Source organism: Nyctereutes procyonoides, unplaced genomic scaffold (assembly GCF_905146905.1).
Source record: "Nyctereutes procyonoides isolate TBG_1078 unplaced genomic scaffold, NYPRO_anot_genome, whole genome shotgun sequence".
NCBI lineage: Eukaryota > Metazoa > Chordata > Mammalia > Carnivora > Canidae > Nyctereutes > Nyctereutes procyonoides.
Window position 1 is genome coordinate 21,244,573 of NW_026575043.1, and position 22,417 is coordinate 21,266,989.

Sequence of the window (22,417 nt, forward strand, 5' to 3'; positions counted from 1 at the left end):
TCCGAGAGGACTGCCTCCTTTTCAAAGCTCAGAGTGCTTCCTCGGAAGAGCAGAAGCCAGGAAGGTTAGAAAATCTGAAGTTTTAAAAGAATCTGGCATTTTACTGTCCCCATTTGTGAATAAGGGATTTAATAAGGCTTTGATTTTAAGGTTTATATTCATAAAAAGCATTCGTTTCAACATCGTGCTTGGTAATTATTTTGCACGGGGATTGCAGAAGCAGGGCAAAGACACTCTCCTCGGCTCCACGTCTTTACTATTTAGCTTCTCGCGGATTGGCTCTAGGTCCAGATATTTCCACGTTTCACAGATTCCCTTCCTCCAGGGTGATTAAGGAATAAGGCTGAAGTGCAGGTTGATGCTCTCACAAGCCAGAGGACTTTTCTTTTTTCTTTCTTTTTTTTCTTTCTGTGTTTTACATTTTTAGTTTCTAATATCAGAAATGCCAATTGCCCGCCACAGCTGGGAAAAAGGACAAGATGGATTGAGTCTAGAATCACACCGCAGCTAACTTTCACAGGCATGTGCATTACCAAAGAGGGACATGGCTTCCAAGAATTCCAGTACGTTCCCAGGACTTGGTCCATACCAAGTATTAGACTGTGACAGTCCCCAGTGCCATCACTGGTATAGAAATGGGACCGTGTGCCGAATCCACACAGGGCTGGGATGCTACAAAGAGAGCAAATCTCCACAAAAACACTAAATACTAACGCTCTTCAATGAAAGCAAGCATGCTCTTATGGCCGTTAGTTGATGCAAGGCAACTTATTTTTATTTTCCAATAAACATTTTCAAGGAGAGAAGCCCAGCCTCCATGCAGCAGTCCTTCCAGGGCTACTGGGGGATCCAACTGAATTCGAAAGGAATAAAGATGAAATCCACATTTTAATTGTAAGCAGATGTGCCCTGAAGAACTTTCAGAGCCATAAATCCACGTATATATTAATCATCACAGTACCATGAGATGCAGGGAAATGATAAAGCATGTGCCACTTATTACGTATTTTTCCTCACCCCCTCTGTCAACTGCTTAAGTTCCTAAGTGTAGAGACTCTCTGAGAAAAAAAAAAATCCCATTGACATCAATGTGGACATTTAATATTATAAAATTACTTTTTTTTTCATTTTCTTTGTTAACTTTAAAGCCAAAGATATATAGTTCTACATCTAACATATTGCATTTTCATAGAAACTCTGAATGTGAAATTCTGAGTTGAATGTGAAAAGCTTCCTTTCTTCAATTACTAACAATAATTGCAAAATTGCCCATTCTACGAAGAATACTCTTCCAGGAACTGTGGGGAGATGGAAAAGAAATAATCAATATCGTTCCCGTGACATGGCAAGTCCCCCAAAGCTGGGGCAGAGAGAAAGTCTCTCTGGGGCTTAGCTTAGCACAGCGGGAGCTTAATTAAGAGCTTGTTGATTTGATAAATGAATACTTCCAATGCTCATGGAGGCCAAGTTCACACCTGGTGCTGTGGATGAGATGCCCCCCTTCCTCCCCATCCTTCCTGGGATTTAGCCATGCCCTGCTCCCCAGCTCCAGGGCAGGGTCTCCAGAGAACTTGGGGACTTCTCTCACCCAAAGTTCTTACCTCATCACCATCTCCCTTCAATCTGTCCCAGGGGTACTTCTGCCTTTTATTCTGCATTCCTCTGCTCACAGCTGGGTTCCCTTCCTGTGAGCAGCTCTGCCCCCTATTCCTCCCTCCTTCCCTCCCCACCCCTCCTGCTATACCTCTGCCAGCAGTTCTTGTCTGCTTTTCCTCATCAAAGAACTCTTATATCACTTTGCCCCACATTCACTTGGGAATCACTCACCCCACAGCTTAGTATTCCACAGACTGGGAGGGAAAAAATGAAGTCAGGGTCTAGAACAAGAACCAGTGCCATCCACTTCTGGAGATCCTGGAAGTAGTTTAAGATCCTTTAGAATCTGCAGAGAAATCTTCATTGTCCTCATTTCTTTCTAATTAAGCTATTTCTCCCCAAGCACTAGCATTCAAGACAAATTTTTACTTTATTGTGCCAGCTGTACCAGGGAAGGAAGAAGGGACCCGTGCTACAACTTGGACGAACCTTGAGAACATTATGCAGCGTGAAAGAAGCCAGTCGCAAGTCTAGTATATTATAGTCTACTATATTATCTAAATATATATTAGTCTAAATATTATAAGATTCCATTTATATGAACTGTCCAGAAAAGACCAATCTAGAAAGATGGAAAGAAGATTAATGGATGCATAGAGCTAGGGAAGGCAGGTGGGAGGGTACCGGGGTGACAGCTACAGGGAATTTCTTTTTGAGGTGATGAAAATGATCCAAAATTGACTTGTGCCAGTTACACACACATCTGTGCATAAACACCATTAAATTATACACTTTAAATGAGTGGATTATACAGGACGTGAATTGTATCTCAATAAAGTGGTTTAAAATTCTTACAAATTATCGGGGATCACTGGGTGGCTCAGCAGTTTAGCACCTGCCTTGGGACCAGGGCGTGATCCTGGAGTCCTGGGATCGAGTCTCACGTCGGGCTCCCTGCATGGAGCCTGTTTCTCCCTCTGCCTGGGCCTCTGCCTCTCTGTGTGCATCTCTCATGAATAAGTAAATAAAATCTTTAAAATAAAATTCTTACAAATTATGAACTATTTTACACATAGGAAATTATATGGTATAAAGACAAACATTCTGTACCTGTTACCTGCTTAATAAAATGTTACTACTACTTTTGACGCCATCTGCATGGCCCTTCCCAAATACAACTCTTTACCTCCCCTCCTAGGTAGTAATTCGTCTGAAATTTCTAAAAATTATTATTCCATTTTCACTATAGTTTTGCTACATATGTACCTCTAAGTAGTATATTGTTTAACTTTGCAAGTTTCTAAGCTTTCTGCAAAGTATGTGCCAACTATACATATGTAACCTCCATTTCTCTTTCAACATTGTGTTTTTTGAGTCTTTCACATTTTAAGATTTCTTACTCGATTCTATGCATTGTTTACTAATTAGCCTCTAAGATGAAGATATGAAAACCCACCTCAGAGAGGATTCTTGTGAGATAATTAATGTAAAGTGCTTGCAGTACTGCCTGATTCGTTATAGAGGTTCAGTATCGCATATGTAGTATATATATTATTACACAATTATTGATAACTATATATAAAGTTAGAGATTGCTCCTTTCTCTGTTTTTTTTAAAGATTTTATTTATTTATTTATTCATGAGAAACACAGAGAGAGGCAGAGACACAGAAGCAGCCCGATGCGGGACTCGATCCCAGAACCCCGGGATCACACCCTGAGCCAAAGGCAGAAGCTCAACCACTGAGCCACCCACGCACCCCTCCTTTCTCTGTCAATGTATATTATTTCATCAACTGCATTATGGATTAATAGTTTTCACATTATAGTAAATTCCAGGTACACAGAAATGCCTCATTCTAGATATCTAAAGTCTCTGGGAAGCTAAGATTTAAATTTATGTACCAATTTACTTCTAAACATATGTTTTTTTACTTTAAACAAAAGAATGAGCTTTATAAAAAATGTCAACCATTCCCAAATTCCCTTCCAAAATTTTTTATTTGAACATATGTGACAGAGCTTTAGTCATACGGTGTGACTGTTTTGTGTTCTTTTTCCCCCAGCTTTATTGAGATTTAATTGACATATAACATTGTGTTCTGTTTTTAAAATACTCCTTCATTTGTACACTTCCACTGGGACACCTAGACACAGTCCACATAGCTGCCCTTGTTAACATGTTCCCGGGCTCCACCCATTCCCAACCGGTCAGAGGAGAGGAGGCCAAGCCATCTGGCTCTGAGTCTATCCCCCAGCGATGCAAGTCCTCTCTTGGAGGGGATAACACATCCTTCTCGGGGGGGGGGGGCACTGATGGTTCCCACTGCAGCCACTGGACCCAGTTCCCCTGCTGCCTGCCATCAGAGGTTTTTTTATTTATTTTTATTTATTTATTCATAAGAGACACACACAGAGAGAGGCAAGACACAGGCAGAGGGAGACGCAGGCTCCCTGTGGGAAGCCTGATGCGGGACTCGATCCCAGGACCCCAGGATCACGACCTGAGCCAAAGGCAGAAGCTCAACACCGAGCCCTCCAGGTGCCCCCAGAGGGTAGTTCTGATCTTGTACGCCAACACCTGTCCATTTGTGGCAGCTGCCTGGAGGACTGAGGTCAAGTTTAGGCTTGGCAGGAGGGAGGCCTCTGATTTATTAGCAGTGTCTTCAACAGTTACAGTTCCCAGGACCACCTTTCTTCTTGCTCCCACCCATAGTGGGATGATGCTAACTGAATCCAGGTTGGCACTGCATCCTGATGAACGGCCCCTGGAGCTTGAGCTGGAGAGCTCGCTCTGTTCACCAATATAGATTCACTGTATTTACATGCACGGTTGAATAATAATGGGGTTTGAAGCGTGTGGGTTCACTTATTCGTGAATGCTTTACGGTACTGCAAATGTATTTTCCTTCATTATTTTAACATTTTTTCCTCTAGTTTCCTTTATTGTAAGAATACAGTATATAACACATGTATAAACTATGTGTTAACTTATTGTTTATGTGATCAGTAAGGCTTCCAGTCAACAATAGGCTATTAGTAATTAAGTTCAGGGGGAGTCAAAAGTTATATGCAGATTTCTGCCTGCAGGAGATAGGGGGTGTCAGCATTCTAACTTCCCTGTCTTTTACGAGGGTCAACTGTATATTTATAGGTACTATATTTGTGTTTTGAACTTGCACACTAACCTAGGCATTAATTTATATATAATAATATTCTAACAATTTTTAGAGTTGAGCATATTTGTTTCTGTGCTTCTAATTTTATTGCATGGTAGCCCCCAAAATATGATGTATAAAATTGTTGTCCTTTTAGATATACTAAGTATATTTTTGTCTTGTTAGAATCTAGTCAAAGGTTTTTTGTTGTGGTGGTGTTTTTTTGTTTTTTGTTTTTGTTTTTTTGTTTGTTTGTTTTTTTGGCAAGGCTGCTGGGTTGGCTTTTAAAAAAAATTCATTTGCTACTACATTCTTTTGGGTGTATATATACAAATCAGTTATGTTTTATTTCCTGTGCTTCTCTTTTCTCTCTTTCCTTCTTCCTTTTTCTCTTTCTCCTTTCTTTTCTTTCCTTCTTTCTTTCCTTCCTTCCTTCCTTTCGTTTTCTTTCTTTCCTTCCTTCCTTCCATTTTCTTTTTTTTTTTTAAGATTTATTTATTTATTTATTCAGAGAGAGCGAGAGAGAGGCAGAGACACAGGCAGAGGGAGAAGCAGGCTCCATGCAGGAAGCCCGACGTGGGACTCGATCCCGGGTCTCCAGGATAATACCCCGGGCCACAGGCGGCGCCAAACCGCTGTGCCACCGGGGCTGCCCCATCCTTCCATTTTCTTTTTCTTCTTTCCCTTCCTTCTTTCTTTCTTTTTTTCTTTTCTTTCTTTTGTCTTTTCTTTCTTTCTTTCTTTCTTTCTTTCTTTCTTTCTTTCTTTCTTTCTTTCTTTCTTTCTTTCTCTTTCTCTCTCTCTCTTTCTTTCCTTTCTGCCATTCCTGCCCCATCATCCTTAGACACTTTTGTTATGCTCTTGAATTGATGATCTAATATCTGTTTGTCAATTAAGACTGCTTTCAGCTCTAGATACCAGAAAGTCAGACAAATAATAGTATGAACAAACAAGGTAGGAGATGAGGCTGCAGAGGAAGGCAGGGGCCAGGTTAGCTAGGCTTTTATTCTACTGCAGTGAAAAGCCAGTTTAAAGCCAGGTAGGGTTTAAACAAGGGGTGGGTAGCATATACAGACCTACCTCAGAGATATCGTGGGTTTGATTCCAGTGAACCACAATAAAGTGAATACTTGATAAAGTGAGTCAAACAAATTTCTCGGTTTCCCAGTGCATATATAAGTTATGGGGCACCTGAGGGGCTCAGTCGGTTAAGCATCTAACTCTTGGTCAGATCACAGAGTCATGAGATCGAGCCTGGTGTCGGGCTCCACACTCAGTGAGGAGTCTGTTTGAGATTCTTTCCTCTCCTTCTCCCTGCTCATGCTCTCTTTCTCTCTCAAATAAAATAAAAAAAAAAAAACAACTATGCTTACACTATACTATAATCTATTAAGTTTGCAATAGCATTATGTCGAAAAGAAGTATACCTTGATTAAAAAGTTGTTTATTGCCAAAAAATGCTAACCATCCTCTGAGCTTTCAGAGTTGTGATCACTGATGACAGGTCACCATAACAAATAGAATAATGAAAAAGTTAGAAATACTGTAAGAATTACCAAAATATGACACAGATACACAAAGGGACCAGGTGTGGTTGAAGAATAGCACCAATCGACCTCCTCCACACAGGGCTGCCACAGAACTTCAATTGATTAAAAATGCAGGGTCTGCAAAGCGAGGTAAAATAAAGTACAATAAAATGAGCTATGTCTGTATCACATTTTTCATGTTTTTGGGAAATCAGCCTGGATGCTGAGTGAGTAGAGAACAGACTGCAGGAGGGCAAGACAGGGAACAGGGAGGTGGTTAGGAGCCTGTATTTGGCAGCCGACTGAGGGGAAAGTGGAGAAATGGAGACAGAAGAGCCTGTAACCAGGATGCCTGTTGCAGGCAGAGCTAACAAGCCAGAGACTTGTGGTGGGATCCAACATAGAGTAAGAAGGGAAGAAGAGTCAGGAATGACACCTGGGTGCCCCCCCCCGGGTGCCCCCCGCCCCCCAGGGATGAGGACCCAGGCCTGGTGGTTTTTAGCAGATAGATGGTACTGAAATCTGTGAGACCATGCGGGATCACTCTGGGAAGAGAGGGCAGGAAAGAGAAGGGCGGAAGAGATCTGGAGGAGGAAGAAGACAGAGCAAGGTCAGGGGGATGGAGTCCAGGAGCAGGGAGGTTCTGAGAACTCCAGAGGGAAGTGTATCAAGGACTTTTTCAAATGTGCTCAGGGATTTGTTCTAACAGGTATGGCAAGCGTGCACAGAAACGACTGTCATAAAAGAAGAGATTTTGCTCACGGTTCCCTAGAATCAGGAGGAATGGCAGGCCACAGAGCCACAAGGACGAGCGTGTCTAGGTTGGTCAGGACACAGGGGGCGTGAGGGGAGAGCATCTGTCAGAGCTTTTATTCTGGGAAGGAAGGGGTGAGGCGGGGTAAAGAGACTAAGTAGGTTGAGGAATGGCTAGTTTGAATAGTTTCCATGGGCTCTGGAGTACAGGGCCTGCCCCCAGGTGTCTAGCACCTGGCCCTGGGGTATTAGGAGCCTGGAGTGTTTCAGGTTGTAAACTCCAGGTTGGCAAATGAAAGGCATGCTCACTGCACAAGTAATTTGCCGTGTGTAGGAGTTAGCTAACCCTGGAAGGGGCAGTCCCACCCTGGTCCACGAGGCCCCAGGTACCAGAGCATCAGAGAACAGGAACAGAGAACAGAAGAGAACACAATTAATACAAGGAAGAAGTCTCAACTGCATCTTCTGTGTCAAGCGCATCTAAAGACTGAGCGAACACAAATGTGGCCTTGAATTTGGCAAAATGGAGATCACTGGCGACCTCGACAAAAGTCAAGTCCGTGAAGTCATGTGGAGTAAAGCGAGAATGGAATGGGTTCAGGAGAGGTGCGAAGTGGCTCTCACGGAGCAGAGAAACACAATGGTGAGAATGCAGAGGAATATGGGGTCAAAGGAGGTGTTCTGCTTAACGCACATTGAGGCTTGTGTATATGCTGAGAGATGAGCTGGAGGCAGGGAGAAATGATGAATCCTTTACCGACAGAGCCCCAGAGCACCGGGGATGGAGGCCTGAGGACTCTTCAGTCCCAGCTTTGCTGGAAATTACAGCTTTAGTCCTTAAAATAAATGAGATTTTTGCCTTCTATTTCATGCTACAGGCACACCCCACAGAACAGGTCCTCGAGTACTGTTTCCCTGGAAGAACAGTGGAGTCATGAGTAAGCAGACTGCCTAGTGGCCCTTCATCTGTCTCTTTTTAGCTGATACAATTTATACTGAGTTTCCAAAACTTAAGACATTTTAAACTACATGGCTTGCAAGAAAACATTCACCTGGATTCCAAATACAAGTGGCAGACCCTAAAATCACACTGGTCACTGTGCAAATTCTGGAGTGTCAGCAAAGGTGTAGACATCTGAGGGTGTTTGAAGAGAGGCCACTGCTGCTTAAATGGGAGGTGACCAAAAATTGGTGTTTTAAACATCTGATCTCCTAAAAGGACAGTGGTTACATATCGAGGTGCCATACCAGGACTTAGAAAATTGGTAGAATTTTTTAATTCACCTGCTATTCCCTATAATTTTTCCTGTTTAAAATAAGGGGAAGGGCACCTGGGTGGCTCAGCAGTTGAGCATCCGTCTTTGGCTCAGGGCGTGACGCCGGGGGTCCTGGGATGGGTCCCACGTCGGGCCCCTCTGCCTGTGTCTCTGCCTCTCTCTGTGTGTCTCTCATGAATAAATAAATAAAATCCTTAAAAGTAAATACGGGGAAAAGTGTTTTTCATGGTTTTCTCAGATAGTCTGACATTTCAGGCACAGGTCACTGACATTAATGGGCAGATGGACTTTCCAGCCTTGTCTCAAGTTTAAAATTTTTAAATACTTACCTTGTAAATTGCTTAACTTCAGCTGTTGCAAATCTCATAGTAAAACTGAAGCTCCAGAAAGTCCTATCAGCCTGCTGTTCCGCATCCTCTCTGCACAGAACTGGGCCTGGGCACACGCTTTGGGAAGCCTGCACCAATGCGGTACCTGATTGGAAAAGTCATGGAAAAATGAATTTTGCACCAATGCGGTACCTGATTGGAAAAGTCATGGAAAAATGAATTTTGCACCAATGCGGTACCTGATTGGAAAAGTCATGGAAAAATGAATTTTCTCCGCAACCCCCAACAGCAACACATTTTTAAAAGCCGTTCTGATGGGATTTTTAAAGAAAGGATCTTAAAGTGGCGCCGAAGGAGTCGTACTGTAGGGCAGGAAAAGGCAACGGTGAGGTCTCCTCCTGCGCAGAGTTCCTTAACTTTTGGGGAAGGACCAGGGGGAGGAGGATGCTCGGCCAGAGACAGACGCAAGGGAGGAGGGGGGCAAGGGGAGAAAGACGGGTTTGAGAAGGCAAGTTCCGGCTTTCCTCGCGCCAGGTGTTTCCATTTTAGGTGATGAATATGCGGCTGCAGGTACCGGCGGGCGAGCTTCTGCTGAGGTTCCCGCACCCAGGCCCGGCCTCAGCTCCAGCCCATCACCGAGCGCAGGCAGCCCCAGCCCGCTCGGCGCCGCAGAACTGCGCATGCCCAAGGGGCGGGGCGGTGGTGGTGAGGAGGGGCGGAGTGACGATGAGGGGGCGGGGCGACAGAGGGGGGCGGGGCGACAGGGAGGGGCGGGACGGAGTGACGATGAGGGGCGGGGCGACAGGAAGGGGCGGAGTGACGAGGAGGGGGCGGAGTGCCAAGGAAGGGCGGGGCGCAGCGCCGAGGAGGGGCGGGGCGGAATGACGGTAAAGGGCGGGGAGCCGAGGAGGGGCGGGGCCCGCCGGGCCCGCCCAGCGCCGGAGCCGCGGAGAGCATGGCCACCCTACGCCGGCTGCGAGAGGTTCCCCGGCACTTGCTGGTCTGCGAGAAATCCAACTTCGGCCACGACAAGTCGCGCCACCGGCATCTGGTGGAAACGCACTATCACAACTACCGGGTGAGTCCGGCCGCCGCGGCCTCTCGGGCATCGCTTCATCCCCGGAAGCTGGAGGGGCCTGGGGAAAGTCGCGTTCAGCTCGGAGCGGGCCCGCCCTTAACGCGTAGAGGGGGCGGGGCTCGTCGCCAGGCATGTAGGGAATTGTAGTCTCTCCTGTGCTCCAGAGTGGCCGCTCGCGGAGCTGCAGGAATACAAGTTCCAGGATGCGCCGGGCGCGGGGGCCGTGCCCTCTCCTCTCGGGGCGGTTTGCAGAGCTCGCTGGCTGCTCGGTCCCGCGGCTGGTGCTTCCCCGGGAGGGACGTGGGCGCGACGCGGAGCCCCCCGCGCGGTTCTTGCTGCTGCCTGGTGGGAGCCGGTGGCCGGGCCAGAGCCTTGCAGGGGAGCCAGCTTGTCTCCGAGAGAGGTTCGCCCTGCGCGGTCCCCGGGCGCGGGCTGGGCGGCCCTGCTCCAGGCACCGCTCGGGAGCCTCCCGGGGTGACGCCGCCGGTCGCTCCGTGCGAGTTCCTCCTCGTGGGGCCTCGGCGTCCGCGGGGGCATCGGTGAGGCTGATCCTCCGGCGTCCCGCAGGACTGGACGGGGACCAGCGCCGGGCCAGGGCCCCTCCTCACCGGCCCACGTAAGCGGCGAGGCTCCAGAAACAACCCGAGCAATGCTTTAAGCCTTTTCCGTTTTATTTTATTTTTAAAGGTTTTATTTATTTATGCATGAGAAACAGAGAGAGAGAAGCAGGCTCCACGCGGGGAGCCCGACGTGGGACTCGATCCTGGGTCTCCAGGGTCACGGCCTGGGCTGCAGGAGGCGCTAACCGCTGAGCCACCCGACTGCCCGCGAACTGCTCTTTAAAAGTTTTTTTTAAAAAAGATTTTATTTATTTATTCATGATAGACACACACACACACACACACACACACACACAGAGGCAGAGACCCAGGCAGAGGGAGAAGTAGGCTCCATGCAGGGAGCGCGACGTGGGACTCGATCCTGGGTCTCCAGGATCAGGCCCTGGGCTGCAGGCGGCGCTAACCGCTGAGCCACCCGACTGCCGGTGAACTGCTCTTTAAAAGTTTTTTTTTTTTTTAAGATTTTATTTATTTATTCATGAGAACACACAGAGAGAGAGAAAGGCAGAGACACAGGCAGAGGGAGAAGCAGGCTCCATGCAGGGAGCCCGCCGTGGGACTGGATCCTGGGTCTCCAGGGTCACGCCATGGGCTGGAGGCGGCGCTAACCGCTGAGCCACCCGGCCTGCCCTGCCTTTAACATTTTGAATTCATCAGCCTCCTGTCCACCAAGGCTTGACCGGCTGTTTCCCAGAGACCCAGGTGGTGACCCCGTGTCTCAGGAATCGACTGATGTTTGAGCTTTGGGAGAGGGCTTTCCAAGGTCTGGAGCACCGGGCAGCCCTTGAAACCGTTTCGGGCAACACTTGAAACAGTTTGGGTGCAGCTCCTCTGCGGGGGGAGGGGAGAGCGGGTCTCTGGCCGCAGCCGCAGCCCGGGGTACCTTGCCCCGCCCCCGCACACCTGCCTAGAAAGCGGAAACAGCCAGAAGCACTTCTGCTTCCCAGGAGCCTCTTACTGATGGATGTCTTTAATTTCCTTCTGTCCTAAGGGACCGTCCTCTTGATTCCAGCCTGGTACCAGGATAAAAAAAAAATCCAGGGTTATTCCATTGTACCGTATTTCCCTAAAAATTAATTAGAGCAGTGGGCAGGACATAAAACATAGTGCTTATTTGCAAAAGATGAAATGCAAGCAAGAGCTTTCCGTTAATAACATTTTTTTTTTTTGCTTGTTCGCTTTCCTATAATGTTTGAATACAGAAAATGAAAAACGTGAATTGTCAGATTTCTCTTCTCCTAAGACGGGTAAATTAACTTTAGGGTTTTATAGAAACCTGTGGGGGGACTAGTTAGCAGCCTACATAGGTTATAACATCCTTAAAAAGCTGGAGGTTGATCTCCTTGAAAATAAGACTTACGTGACACATTCCAATAGGTCTCGTTTCTGATTCCTGAGTGTGGGATACTATCGAAAGAACTGAAGAACCTCGTCATGGAAACTGGACCCTATTACTTCGTGAAGAACTTACCTCTTCATGAGTTGATTACACAGGAATTCATCAACACCTTTGTGAAGAAAGGTAAGAAGAACCTTGTCTGTGAACGTGGCAAGACTGAGGAAGTATAGTTAGATTACATCACAACACTAGGGTTCTTCTCTTGTCCTAACCAGGGCCTTTGGAGATAGTCTGTGTGGCCACGTGCATGCATCACTCCCCCTCCCTCAGCATCCTCACCCTGCTGCTTCTCATGGTCCCTTTAGATGGTGGTTTCTGACGACACTTGTCCACGTGTGGCCTGGGGATGCAACATAACAAGGATTCAGGGAGAGGAGAGAGTCTTGGGATCTGTGTTTTCTTTTTCTTTCTTTCTTTTTTTTTAATTTTATTTATTCATGAGAGACACACACAGAGAGAGAGGCAGAGACACAGGCAGAAGGAGAAGCAGGCTCCACTCAGGGACCTGATGCTGGGCCTCGATCCTGGGATCCTGGGATCAGATCCTAGCCGAAGGCAGATGCTCAACCACTGAGCCACCCAGGTGCCCCGGGATCTGTGTGTTCGAATACACTGCTGTTGGGTGTGTGGCCACAGAGACTACTATGTTCCCAGCACTCTCCCCTCAGCCGTCTCAAAAAGTTCATCCCCTGATGTCACCATAGCGGCCGTTTACCAGGCCGTGTGCTCATTATGATTTTGTGGCTCTGACCCTCTCTGCTCACCCCACATCCATTCGTACCTGCTGGGTTGGTTGCTTCGTTCCACTTGTTTCCTAGGGGTCGCTAGTTTGAAACCATATTTCAGGCTGTCATTAGGGATTCTCCCTTCACTGCACCTGTGAGTAAGCCCGCCCCTTCTCTTGTTGTAGACGGAGCTGTGAAGAACCCAGTTACATGCAGTTCCTCTCATTCGGGTGCTGCTGGCCCTGTGTGGTCTTGGTTCCCGTCAGCTGTAGTCCTTTCATCTCTTGAAGTTTGGTCCTACTTTGTTCATAATGTGGCCACTGGCTGTAACGGGGGCGTTTACATATCTTAACCAGTTGAACTCTTGAAACACCTCTATGAAGTAGGCCCACGATCCCCATTTGACAGGTGAGGAAAAGTGAGGCTCACAGAGACTGAACGGCTTTCCTAATGTCACACAAGGTCCTGGCACGTTTTGAGTCTTTCCCTGGAACCCGTCGTCTCAGGGGTGTGCACTGACCTAGTATTCTCCTTTGTGCCTCACCGCCAGCCTCCCCGGAGGCACACACTATGCCCTGAGTCCATTCTCTGCTCCGTGGTGGTCACCTGGCACAGGTGGGCCCTGGGTGGGGGCGTGAGCGAGCTGGAGCACGGCCTCTGTGTCCTCTAGCTCGCCCTGGGCGGGTTTTAGGCTTACTGAGCGAGCTGGAGCAGTGGTGGATACCGACCCTTACTCACCAGGAAGATACGTTACCGTGTGAAGAGAATCCACTACCTTTTTGCAGGTGTGATTTTTTTTTTTTCTTGTCTTAATTTCTCATCTGGCCTTTCTCTTACAGGTTCGTGCTATGCACTAACACACAACACAAATATCGATGAAGATAATACTGTTGCCCTGCTGCCAAACGGTAACAACGCTTCTTTTTTTCTTTACTGTTAAATACCATACAGAAAAAAAAAAAAAGTCAAATCTCCAGATTCACTCGCCTTCTTAGAATGAACTGCTGTTAACGGCTGGTGTTTATTCTTTTTCACATTTTCTATGAATTTATAAACACACATAAAGCTTGTTTTTTTTTTTTTTTAACATAAATTACATTCTACTGCGTTGTTTCTCAATTTTCTTTTTTCTCAATATGTCATAGACATCTTTCCCTATCAGGGCATATAGTTCTGACTTAACTATTTTTAAGATTTCGAAGATATCTGAAGGGGAATACCATGATTTGTGTAACCGTTCTTTCTTTAACAGAAATTTAGATAATGTCTGTTTTCACTGTCATAAATAATGTCCTTGTATGTACAACATATTAAAATATCTCTGGACATAAATAAGACATATGTATTAACGTCCTTGTGTCATAAAGAAGATCTTTGTAATTTATTTTGCTCCTATCTAACTGCTCAACTGGCTGTGCTTTCTTTGAGTGAGAGAACATGTCATACTTTTAACATCTCTTTTATGGAAATTATTTGATTTATAGGGAAATTAATTTTATCACTGGATAAAGACACTTATGAAGAAACTGGCCTTCAAGGTCGTCCATCTCAATATTCTGGCAGAAAAGTCATGAAATTTAGTAAGTATTATGCTCCCATCGGTCTCTAACAAGTCAGTAATCTTCCTGTAGCAATTGAAGTTTAAATGTTAGAATTGCCATCATTCCCTTGTTCAGAAGGAACATGCCTTTTTCTTGGCTTTAAGACTTCTGACCCGTGGGGCTCTGGGCTGAGCTTTGGAGAGAGTAAGATTGCTGTTGCTTCTGATTCTCCTCGGCTGTGGGCTGCATCTTCTAAGGATCACGGAATCGGAGTGGCCCATTAAATATGTAGGATTTGGGTCAAAAATTCAAACTGATGAACCCAAGATAAGAGCCTACAACTTGTTCTTCGTGAAGAATTTACTTTCACCCAGTTTCTGTGATACTAGAGGAGGCACCCCTGTGAGTGAGGTGGTACAGTTGTGTGGAGTGTCCGGCCTGAACATGAATGACAGCGGCTGTCACGTCCGCAGATTAGGCTTGACTTTCCAAGGGCCTCTCCTCTTGGGCTGTGACCTAGAAAAAGTATGAATTTAAAACATCTCTTGTTACTAATTGCCAATGCTAGAAATGCCTGTGAAAGGCAGAGTTTTGGTTTGGTAAACCAAAGGAGTGCCAGAAGAGCAAGGTAATTTTTGCTATTCATAAAATTTCTTTTTTTTTTTTTTTAAGATTTTATTTATTTATTCATGAGAGACACAGAGAGAGAGGCAGAGACACAGGCAGAGGCAGAAGCAGACTCCATGCAGGGAGCCCGACATGGGACTCGATGCCAGGACCCCGGGATCACACCCTGGGCCGAAGGCGGTGCTAAACCACTGAGCCACCCGGGCTGCCCCTATTCATAAAATTTCTAAAAATGCTGATGCCTCTTACTATCGGACTTTTTCCACAGTGCAGGCTGCGTGTATACGAATGAACTATTTCTTCCTCTTTCCGTTTTTTTTTTTAAGTTGTTTCCATTGATTTGATGGATTTATCCTTTAACCCAAATTCTAAGAAGTACGAAAGAATATCTTGGTCCTTCAAGGAAAAGAAGCCCTTGAAATTTGATTTTCTTTTGGCTTGGCATCATACAGGTATGTAAATTGTGTACCAGTACAATGATTTGGAAATCTAATTGTTAATTAAAGGGGAGTTGTGGAGGACTGAATCGTGGTTCGTCTCTGGGGTCTAGGGTATTGTGTACCTGTGTGCATAATCATTATTCGGGAAGCTGCTTCGGGACCCCTGCTTTCCCCCGGAGCCATAGTTCAGGAGGATCTGGGCATGCGGCCATCTACCTCCATTTCCTTGGGTTTGTGTCCATCCAGAGATCTTGACACGGGCTTCAGAGCAGCCAACTTCTATTTCTTCCCCCCTCCCTTCTTGCATCTTACCTCAAACAGCCTTGGCTTTGTGTTTTAAAGTAACACAACATGTTGATTATTACAGGGTAAAAATCAGGCAAACTATTAAACTTCAGATTAAATTTGTTGTAACTTGGAACCTACTAGAACGTTAAATCACGTGAGTTGTGTGGTCACCACACGTGCTGATGTGCTGACAACTGCCGTGCGCCTTGCTCCTTGTAGAATGGGTCTCTGGTCCGTCGCAAGATTGCATTGAGTCAGATCATCAGAGCTGTGATGGCGTAGTGCTCTTTCCTGGGGAATAGGGAGGACACATAGGTCCATTTGGGAGCTACACGTATCCATCTGCTCTCCAGGGGGGGTTTCTGGTCACTGGGGGCTCTAGGTTGCTTGCATGAATCTTCAGTCTGTAACATCTCATTGCTTCTCCTACTGAGGATAGAGGTACAGGAGGGCACAGACTGACATTTCAGGTGCATGAAGTCTTCATTGAGGATCACGTGTGCATTGGGCTCTGGAGAGCTCTGTGTTCCTAAGGCTCCAGTTATTTTAAAGGCTTGTCAGCCACTGGGGAACGGGTGAGATTTCCTCCACTTGTAAGCCAAGAAGTTAGGCTGCAGTTTCCTGGATGCTGGCAGGAGACACAAATGGGATTTAATTACTCAGCAGTGGCAGTGGCCAGAGGGAAGCACTCGCATCAGTGCAGCAGCTCCCGCTCCCTGCAGGGTGATAGGCAGTGGGCCGGGGGTTACCGCACGTGCAGGGGCCGCCCTGCAGGAGAGGGATGCTGAGCTTAAAAGGAACTCTAGGCGTTTATCCTGGCCAGTGAGCCCGCTGCCCTTTGCTCTGAGGTGGAGGAGGGGTGGGGAAAGCAGATGATTTCTATTGCACTGGACACCAAGCAAGCCTGCCCGTTGCTCCCAAGGGGACCACCATTCCTGTCATCCAAGGCTCTTGGAATAGCCTTGAGGATACGTTGGATTTTACTGGGTTTTTAAAGACCAGCTTAAACGAGATTCTGCTGTCATTCAGTTCCTCTTGTGCTTCCTTTACAGAGATTATGCAAATAAACTCTCTCTGTAGAGTTCACTAATTTTATTTATACACGAGTTAGTGCTTTTTTTATTCAGTAAGTCAGAATTTTCCTATTAGAGCAAATGACGAAACTAATAAGGGTTGAATCTGAAAGGATTATGCTTTTCCAGGAAAACTGAAAGAAAATGAATGTTTACAGAATTTGGGCTCAGGGAGCCAGAGGAACCTGAATGATTTTTAATTTGAATACAGCTTTGCACAACTCGCTTCTCTTTTATTTAACCCCACCTGCTCCCCAGCACTGCCGCAGGGGGATGGAGCAGCTTCAGGGATTCCCTGAGCTTGTCTTCAGGATTCAGATTACCTTACATGGTGTGTTTTAGGTGCAGAAGAATCAACTATGATGTCATACTTTTCCAATTACCGGATTCAGGAGCTTCAACCAAAAATAGCCCTGAGCACAGTGACAGAGCTGCAGTGCCCGGTGCTGCGGAGCGGGGCGCTCCGGGGAGAGCCAGAGGCGGCCTGCAGCGCCCCCGAGCTTCTGGACTGGCTGGGCGCCGTCTTCAGTCGCGCAGATCTGTGCGTAGAGCTCCTGGCCCGGCCTCTTGCCCTTCACAGGGGTTTGTACCTTGCGGAGGAATCACGCGGGAGATGCCAATGTGTGTTCTTTCTTTCTCTTTGTGTGTGCATGTGACAGCACCAACGAGCCTAATAGCTTCGTATCGACCTACTGCTGTCCTCAGCCAAGCACAGTGGTGGCAAGAGCTTATTTGTGTACGATCACTGGTTTCATACTTCCGGAGAAGATCTGCCTCCTCTTGGAACAGCTGTGGTGAGAGCGCTTTTGGTCTTTTATCTCTTGCTGGTCTGTGCCAGCGTGGCATCCGAGGGCGGTGCTCCTGTTCCACACCGCAGGGCTCTGGCACACACCTTTCGCCTCTCTTCCTTGCTTGGGCTCGCGGTGTGGTAACAGCATCATCCCGAAAGATGTTATCTTCGGTGATGGGAAATTGTATTGCCAAATGCACGTCCTTAGGAAAAGACCAAGAGTAGAGTTTAAGCTTCTTGAAAACAGGCTGTTCGTTTTTCTTGCCTGCTCCAGAAGTTATAGTATCACTTAAGGAAATAGCAGTACTCTTGGACACGTCATGATCTGTGGTAGATGTTAGAGTTCCGCACGTGTTTTATTTTAAAAACAACTTGGCCGTTTTTGAATCCAGATCATGTTTAACATCTGTTCTGGCCCTGAGATCCTGGGAAGCGCTGGGCGGCATTAACATGTCAGGGATTGGACAGGGCAGTAGGGTTTTTTTAATCTGAGGAGGAGGTACTCTGTAAATAAAATGCTACATTGTATCGAATGTCAGAAGACTCCGGATCCCATGCTGAAAAGACTGTGAAGCAAGCATAATGCCTTCTCAGTCTTCACCTTTTCCTTCCTTCCTTCCTTCCTTCCTTCCTTCCTTCCTTCCTTCCTCCCTCCCTCCCTCCCTCCCTCCCTCCCTCCCTCCCTCCCTCTCCTCCTTTCCTTTCCTTTCCTTTCCTTTCCTTTCCTTTCCTTTCCTTTCCTTTCCTTTCCTTTCCTTTCCTTTCTCCTTTCCTTTTTCCTTTCTTTCCTTTTTCCTTTCCTTTCCTTTCCTTGTCCAACAGCGGGCTTGAACTCCTGACCCTGAGATCAAGACCTGAGCTGAGATCAAGAGTTTGGGCACTAAGGAATCTGGGTGGCTCAGTGGTTGAGCATCTGCCTTGGGCTCAGGGCGTGATCCTGGGGTCCTGGGATCAAGTCCCGCATCAGGCTCCCTGCAGGGAGCCTGCTTCTCCCTCTGCCCGTGTCTCTGCCTCTCTCTGTGTCTCTCAGGAATAAATAAGTAAAACCTTAAAAAAAAAAAAAAAAAAGTTGGGCACTTAACTAGCTGAGCCACCCAGGTGCCCATCAGTCTTCACTTTTTAAATGTGTAAGAAGTCTTTTCTTTGTTGTTGTTGTTTTTAAATATTTTATTTATTTATTCATGAGACACACAGAGTGGGTGCTGGAGAAGAAGGAGCGCCGTAGGCGGCGGGGCAAGGAGGTCAGACCTGACACCCAGTACACCGGCCGCAAGTGCAAGCCCTGCTTCTAGGTGGTTTGCTTAGGGTGCACACAGTTTTTACAGGCGAGAAGTTTTCTCTGTTGAAGTGCCTACATCTGTCAGCTGACAAAAATACCGTTTTAGAAAAGTTTTCATGTTCTAACAGTTTCTCTTCACTTAACAAAAGTTTTAATAGCATCTTATTTTGTTCTAAAAGCAATAAACCACTTCCTGTGGAATTGCGAAAAAAAAAATTGCTAGCTGAAGCACGGCAGAGACACGGGCAGAAGGAGAAGTAGGCTCCCTGCGGGGGACCCGATGTGGGACCCCATCCCAGGCCTTCAGGATCACACCCTGAGCCGAAGGCAGACAGACGCTCAACTGCTGAGCCACCCAGGCGTCCCAAGTCTTTTCTTTTTTTAAGCCCAGTACCTTTTTTCATTTATTAGTGTAGGACTTTCATTTCCTCAGTAAGAAGGATTTTTTTTAAAAAATCCAATAAATTAGGGACGCCTGGGTGGCTCAGTGGTTTAGTGCCTGCCTTCAGCCCAGGATGTAATCCTGAGGTCCTGGGATCGAGTCCTGCATCGGGCTCCCTGAATGGAGCCTGCTTCTCCCTCTGCCTGTGTCTCCGCCTCTCTCTCTGTGTCTCTCAAGAATAAATAAATAAAATCTTAAAAAAAAAATCCAATAAATTATTCTGCAGTGTTTCAGTTAACAGAGATTAAACAACACTGTTAAATGGAGGGAAGCTGTTACTATACTTTGTGGTTTGGGGTTTTTTCATCTTTTTGAATCTTACATGATGCTGCACAGTAAGCATAGGAACTGCTAAAGTTGGTTCTATGCATCCTGTAATTGTTAACGTTTATTGAATACACTACATAGGATCAGGAATGTAATTGGTATCTCTTAATTTTTATAGATAAAAGCTAAGGTCTAAGCTTCATGGGAACATCAGAAATACCACTTATCCTAAATAAGTAAAAAAAAGTGTGAACATTCCTAGCCCTCCCTGTTTATTAAGATTTATCTTTCTTTTTCAGTCACTACTTTGATGAACCAAAGTTGGCTCCTTGGGTTACGTTGTCAGTACAAGGCTTTGCAGACAGTCCTGTTTCGTGGAGAGAAAATGAACATGGTTTTCGAAAAGGAGGAGAGCATTTATACAACTTTGTGATTTTTAATAATCAGGACTATTGGCTTCAGATGGCTGTTGGGGCAAATGATGACTGTCCACCATAAAAAATATAAAACTTAAAATCATGTTTGTTTCTGTTTATACTTGCTTTCAGATTTTGTTGATGGTGTTCACTCAGGTTTGTATGATGATGGCCTTTCTTAGATCAGCATCCACATCCATTAGCATTCTGCTCTTGACTTAGGGCCCATCCTTTGAGTGTACCTGGGACTGACATCCAGTGAGTAGCTCATGGTTGATTACCCCTGGTCACTGTCAATATAAGTAAAGAGGTGTGGGTTACTACACGGTAGAGTGGACTAGGATGGCCAGGGAATAGGTGCTCTTAGACCATTGGGCAGACATCTGCTGTTACTCCAGCATGTGATTACAAGTTTTTCACATAATAATAAAAAAAGAAGTCCTTATATCATACTTCTCAGAGCAAGCCCCTGCTTTAAGTGCTGATTGTATTTTACCTTGTTTATTTCTTGCATCAACCCTATGAGGAACAACAGCACAGACTATAAATTAGCTACCAAGGTCACACTGCTTGTGGGTCTGAGACCTGACCTCAGGCCAACTGGTTCCTAAGTGTGTGTTCTCACCCTCACATCTGGATCAAGGAAGGATATTTGGATACTGTATATTGTAAACAAGTTGAAAGATTTTTTTTTTCTAGCACAGTGGCTGAAAACAACTAAAACGTCTGGAATATGTATCAAGAACCATTTTTTTTTAAAGATTTTATTTATTCATGAGAGAAACAGAGAGAGAGATAGAGACACAGGCTGAGGGAGAAGCAGGCTCCATGCAGGGAGCGAGACATGGGACTCGATCCCCGGTCTCCAGGACCAGGCCCTGGGCTGAAGGCGGCACTAAACTGCTGAGCCACCTGGACTGCCCCTCAAGAACCATTTTTTTTTTTTAAAGATTTATTTATTTAGGGGATCCCTGGGTGGCGCAGCGGTTTGGTGCCTGCCTTTGGCCCCGGGGCGCGATCCTGGAGACCCGGGATCGAATCCCACGTCGAGCTCCTGGTGCATGGAGCCTGCTTCTCCCTCTGCCTGTGTCTCTGCCTCTCTCTCTCTCTCACTGTGTGCCTATCATAAAAAAAAAAAAAAGATTTATTTATTTATTCATTCGTGATAGACAGAGTCAGAGACACAGGAGGAGGGAGAAAAAGGCTCCATGCAGGGAGCCTGACTTGGGACTCGATCCCGGGACTCCAGGATCGCGCCCTGGGCCAAAGGCAGGCGCTAAACTGCTGCGCCACCCAGGGATCCCCCAAGAACCATTTTTTAAAATGGATCAGTGAACTGCAAAATAACAAGTCTCAAAACGCTTTAATGCTACTTCCATAGTAGAAACACAGAGATAATTAGGACAGTCGTGCCACCTTTACCCTTAGGACATTTGCCAAGTATCAAACTGAACTTTATTTTTCATCATGTGGGTTGGGGAAGAGACATTAGCATAGCAGACAAAGCTGAGGGCCTGCCCAAGGTGAGAGGGATAGAGACCTCATAAAGCTGAGACCTCAAAAAGATAGGCTTAGTGTAAGGTCGAACTATGAACAAATCTGCCTGCCTCTTCCCTCTCCAATCTCCCTTTGTCCTCCCTCACTCCCCCAGGTAGCAAGGAAGATTGCCAATCCTGAGAGAATACATCTCCATCTCCCCTGAGAATATATACATATTTGCCACAACAGCTCTGAAGCTGGTTTGTTTGAACAGTCTGGGTAGTCTTAAAACAATCTCACGCTGAAAATTTAAAGTGATATCAGGTCTTTAGGGCCTTCCAGGTAACCGACGGAAGCAAAACGTATTGTCTTTGGAAGAACTCAAACAGTTTCAAGGAATAGAAGTTGGCAGTCAAAAATCAAAAACACATAGATAGATGAGAGCCAGCAGAAACAGTGGACAGAAGAAGCAGACCTACAAAGACTTAAGCTATTAAGACTTACCAGACATAATATAATTATGTTTTATATTTAAAGAAATAAGGGAGATTTTTTTTTAATTTTTATTTATTTATGATAGTCACACAGATAGAGAAGCAGAGACACAGGCAGAGGGAGAAGCAGGCTCCATGCACCGGGAGCCCGACGTGGGATTCGATCCCGGGCCTCCAGGATCACGCCCTGGGCCAAAGGCAGGCGCTAAACCGCTGTGCCACCCAGGGATACCAAAATAAGGGAGATTAAAGAGCATGATTGTAAAAATACCAAATGGAAATCTAGGAATAAGGAACACTAATTGAAAGTTCAGTGGTTTGGCTTACATAACGGCAGGCTAGGTACCACTGAGAAAAGAATAATAGGAAGGAAAAGGGGTGTTTTCAGACTTGCAAAAGACTTATCACCAGATGTTCATTATGAGAAAAAGCTCTTCAGGCAGAAGGAAAATGATAGCGGATGGAAATCTAGATCTACACAAAGCACTGGAAATAGTAACAATGGGTAAATGTATGATTTATTATTATTTAAACCTCTAATACTTAATTGTCTAAACAAATTACAGAAAAGTGGTGTGGACTTAACGTAAAAGCAAAATGGATGACAAGAATAGCTTAACAGCAGGGAAATAGACTGTAAGTAAGCATACTTTTCGTTAGGTTCTTGTACCATATCTGAAATGAGTTACCATTATTTAAATGTAGACTGTGCTAAGTACAGATGTATACTACAAACCCTAAAGCAACCACTAACATAACCAAGGATTATAGCTGTGAAACTAACAGAGAAAATGGAATAAAGACAGTGGGTTAGGGAT

At 45.8% G+C, this 22,417-nt stretch overlaps 1 protein-coding gene and 1 long non-coding RNA gene across 3 annotated transcripts; one reads left to right on the forward strand and one right to left on the reverse strand.

The window, feature by feature from the left end:
* Positions 1–775: 775 nt before the first annotated feature.
* On the reverse strand, positions 776–9,286 carry LOC129508414 (uncharacterized). The gene is made up of 4 exons (XR_008664163.1): positions 8,881–9,286; positions 8,642–8,786; positions 1,828–1,914; positions 776–853 (listed from the first exon to the last, which is right to left on the reverse strand). It is a non-coding gene; the product is annotated as an uncharacterized LOC129508414 (long non-coding RNA).
* A 273-nt stretch (positions 9,287–9,559) lies between these two features.
* Positions 9,560–19,729, forward strand: RPP40 (ribonuclease P/MRP subunit p40). 2 transcript variants are annotated; one of them, XM_055323193.1, is made up of 8 exons: positions 9,560–9,719; positions 11,717–11,861; positions 13,303–13,371; positions 13,948–14,043; positions 14,958–15,083; positions 16,775–16,973; positions 17,092–17,226; positions 19,510–19,729. In XM_055323193.1, the coding sequence occupies exons 1-8, from the start codon at positions 9,597–9,599 to the stop codon at positions 19,706–19,708; spliced, it is 1,092 nt and encodes a 363-aa protein (XP_055179168.1). In that variant the 5' UTR covers positions 9,560–9,596; the 3' UTR covers positions 19,709–19,729. The 2 variants fall into 2 exon arrangements, with proteins under 2 accessions (XP_055179168.1, XP_055179170.1); XM_055323195.1 differs by lacking the exon at positions 9,560–9,719 and adding an exon at positions 9,737–10,335.
* The last annotated feature ends 2,688 nt before the right edge of the window (positions 19,730–22,417 follow it).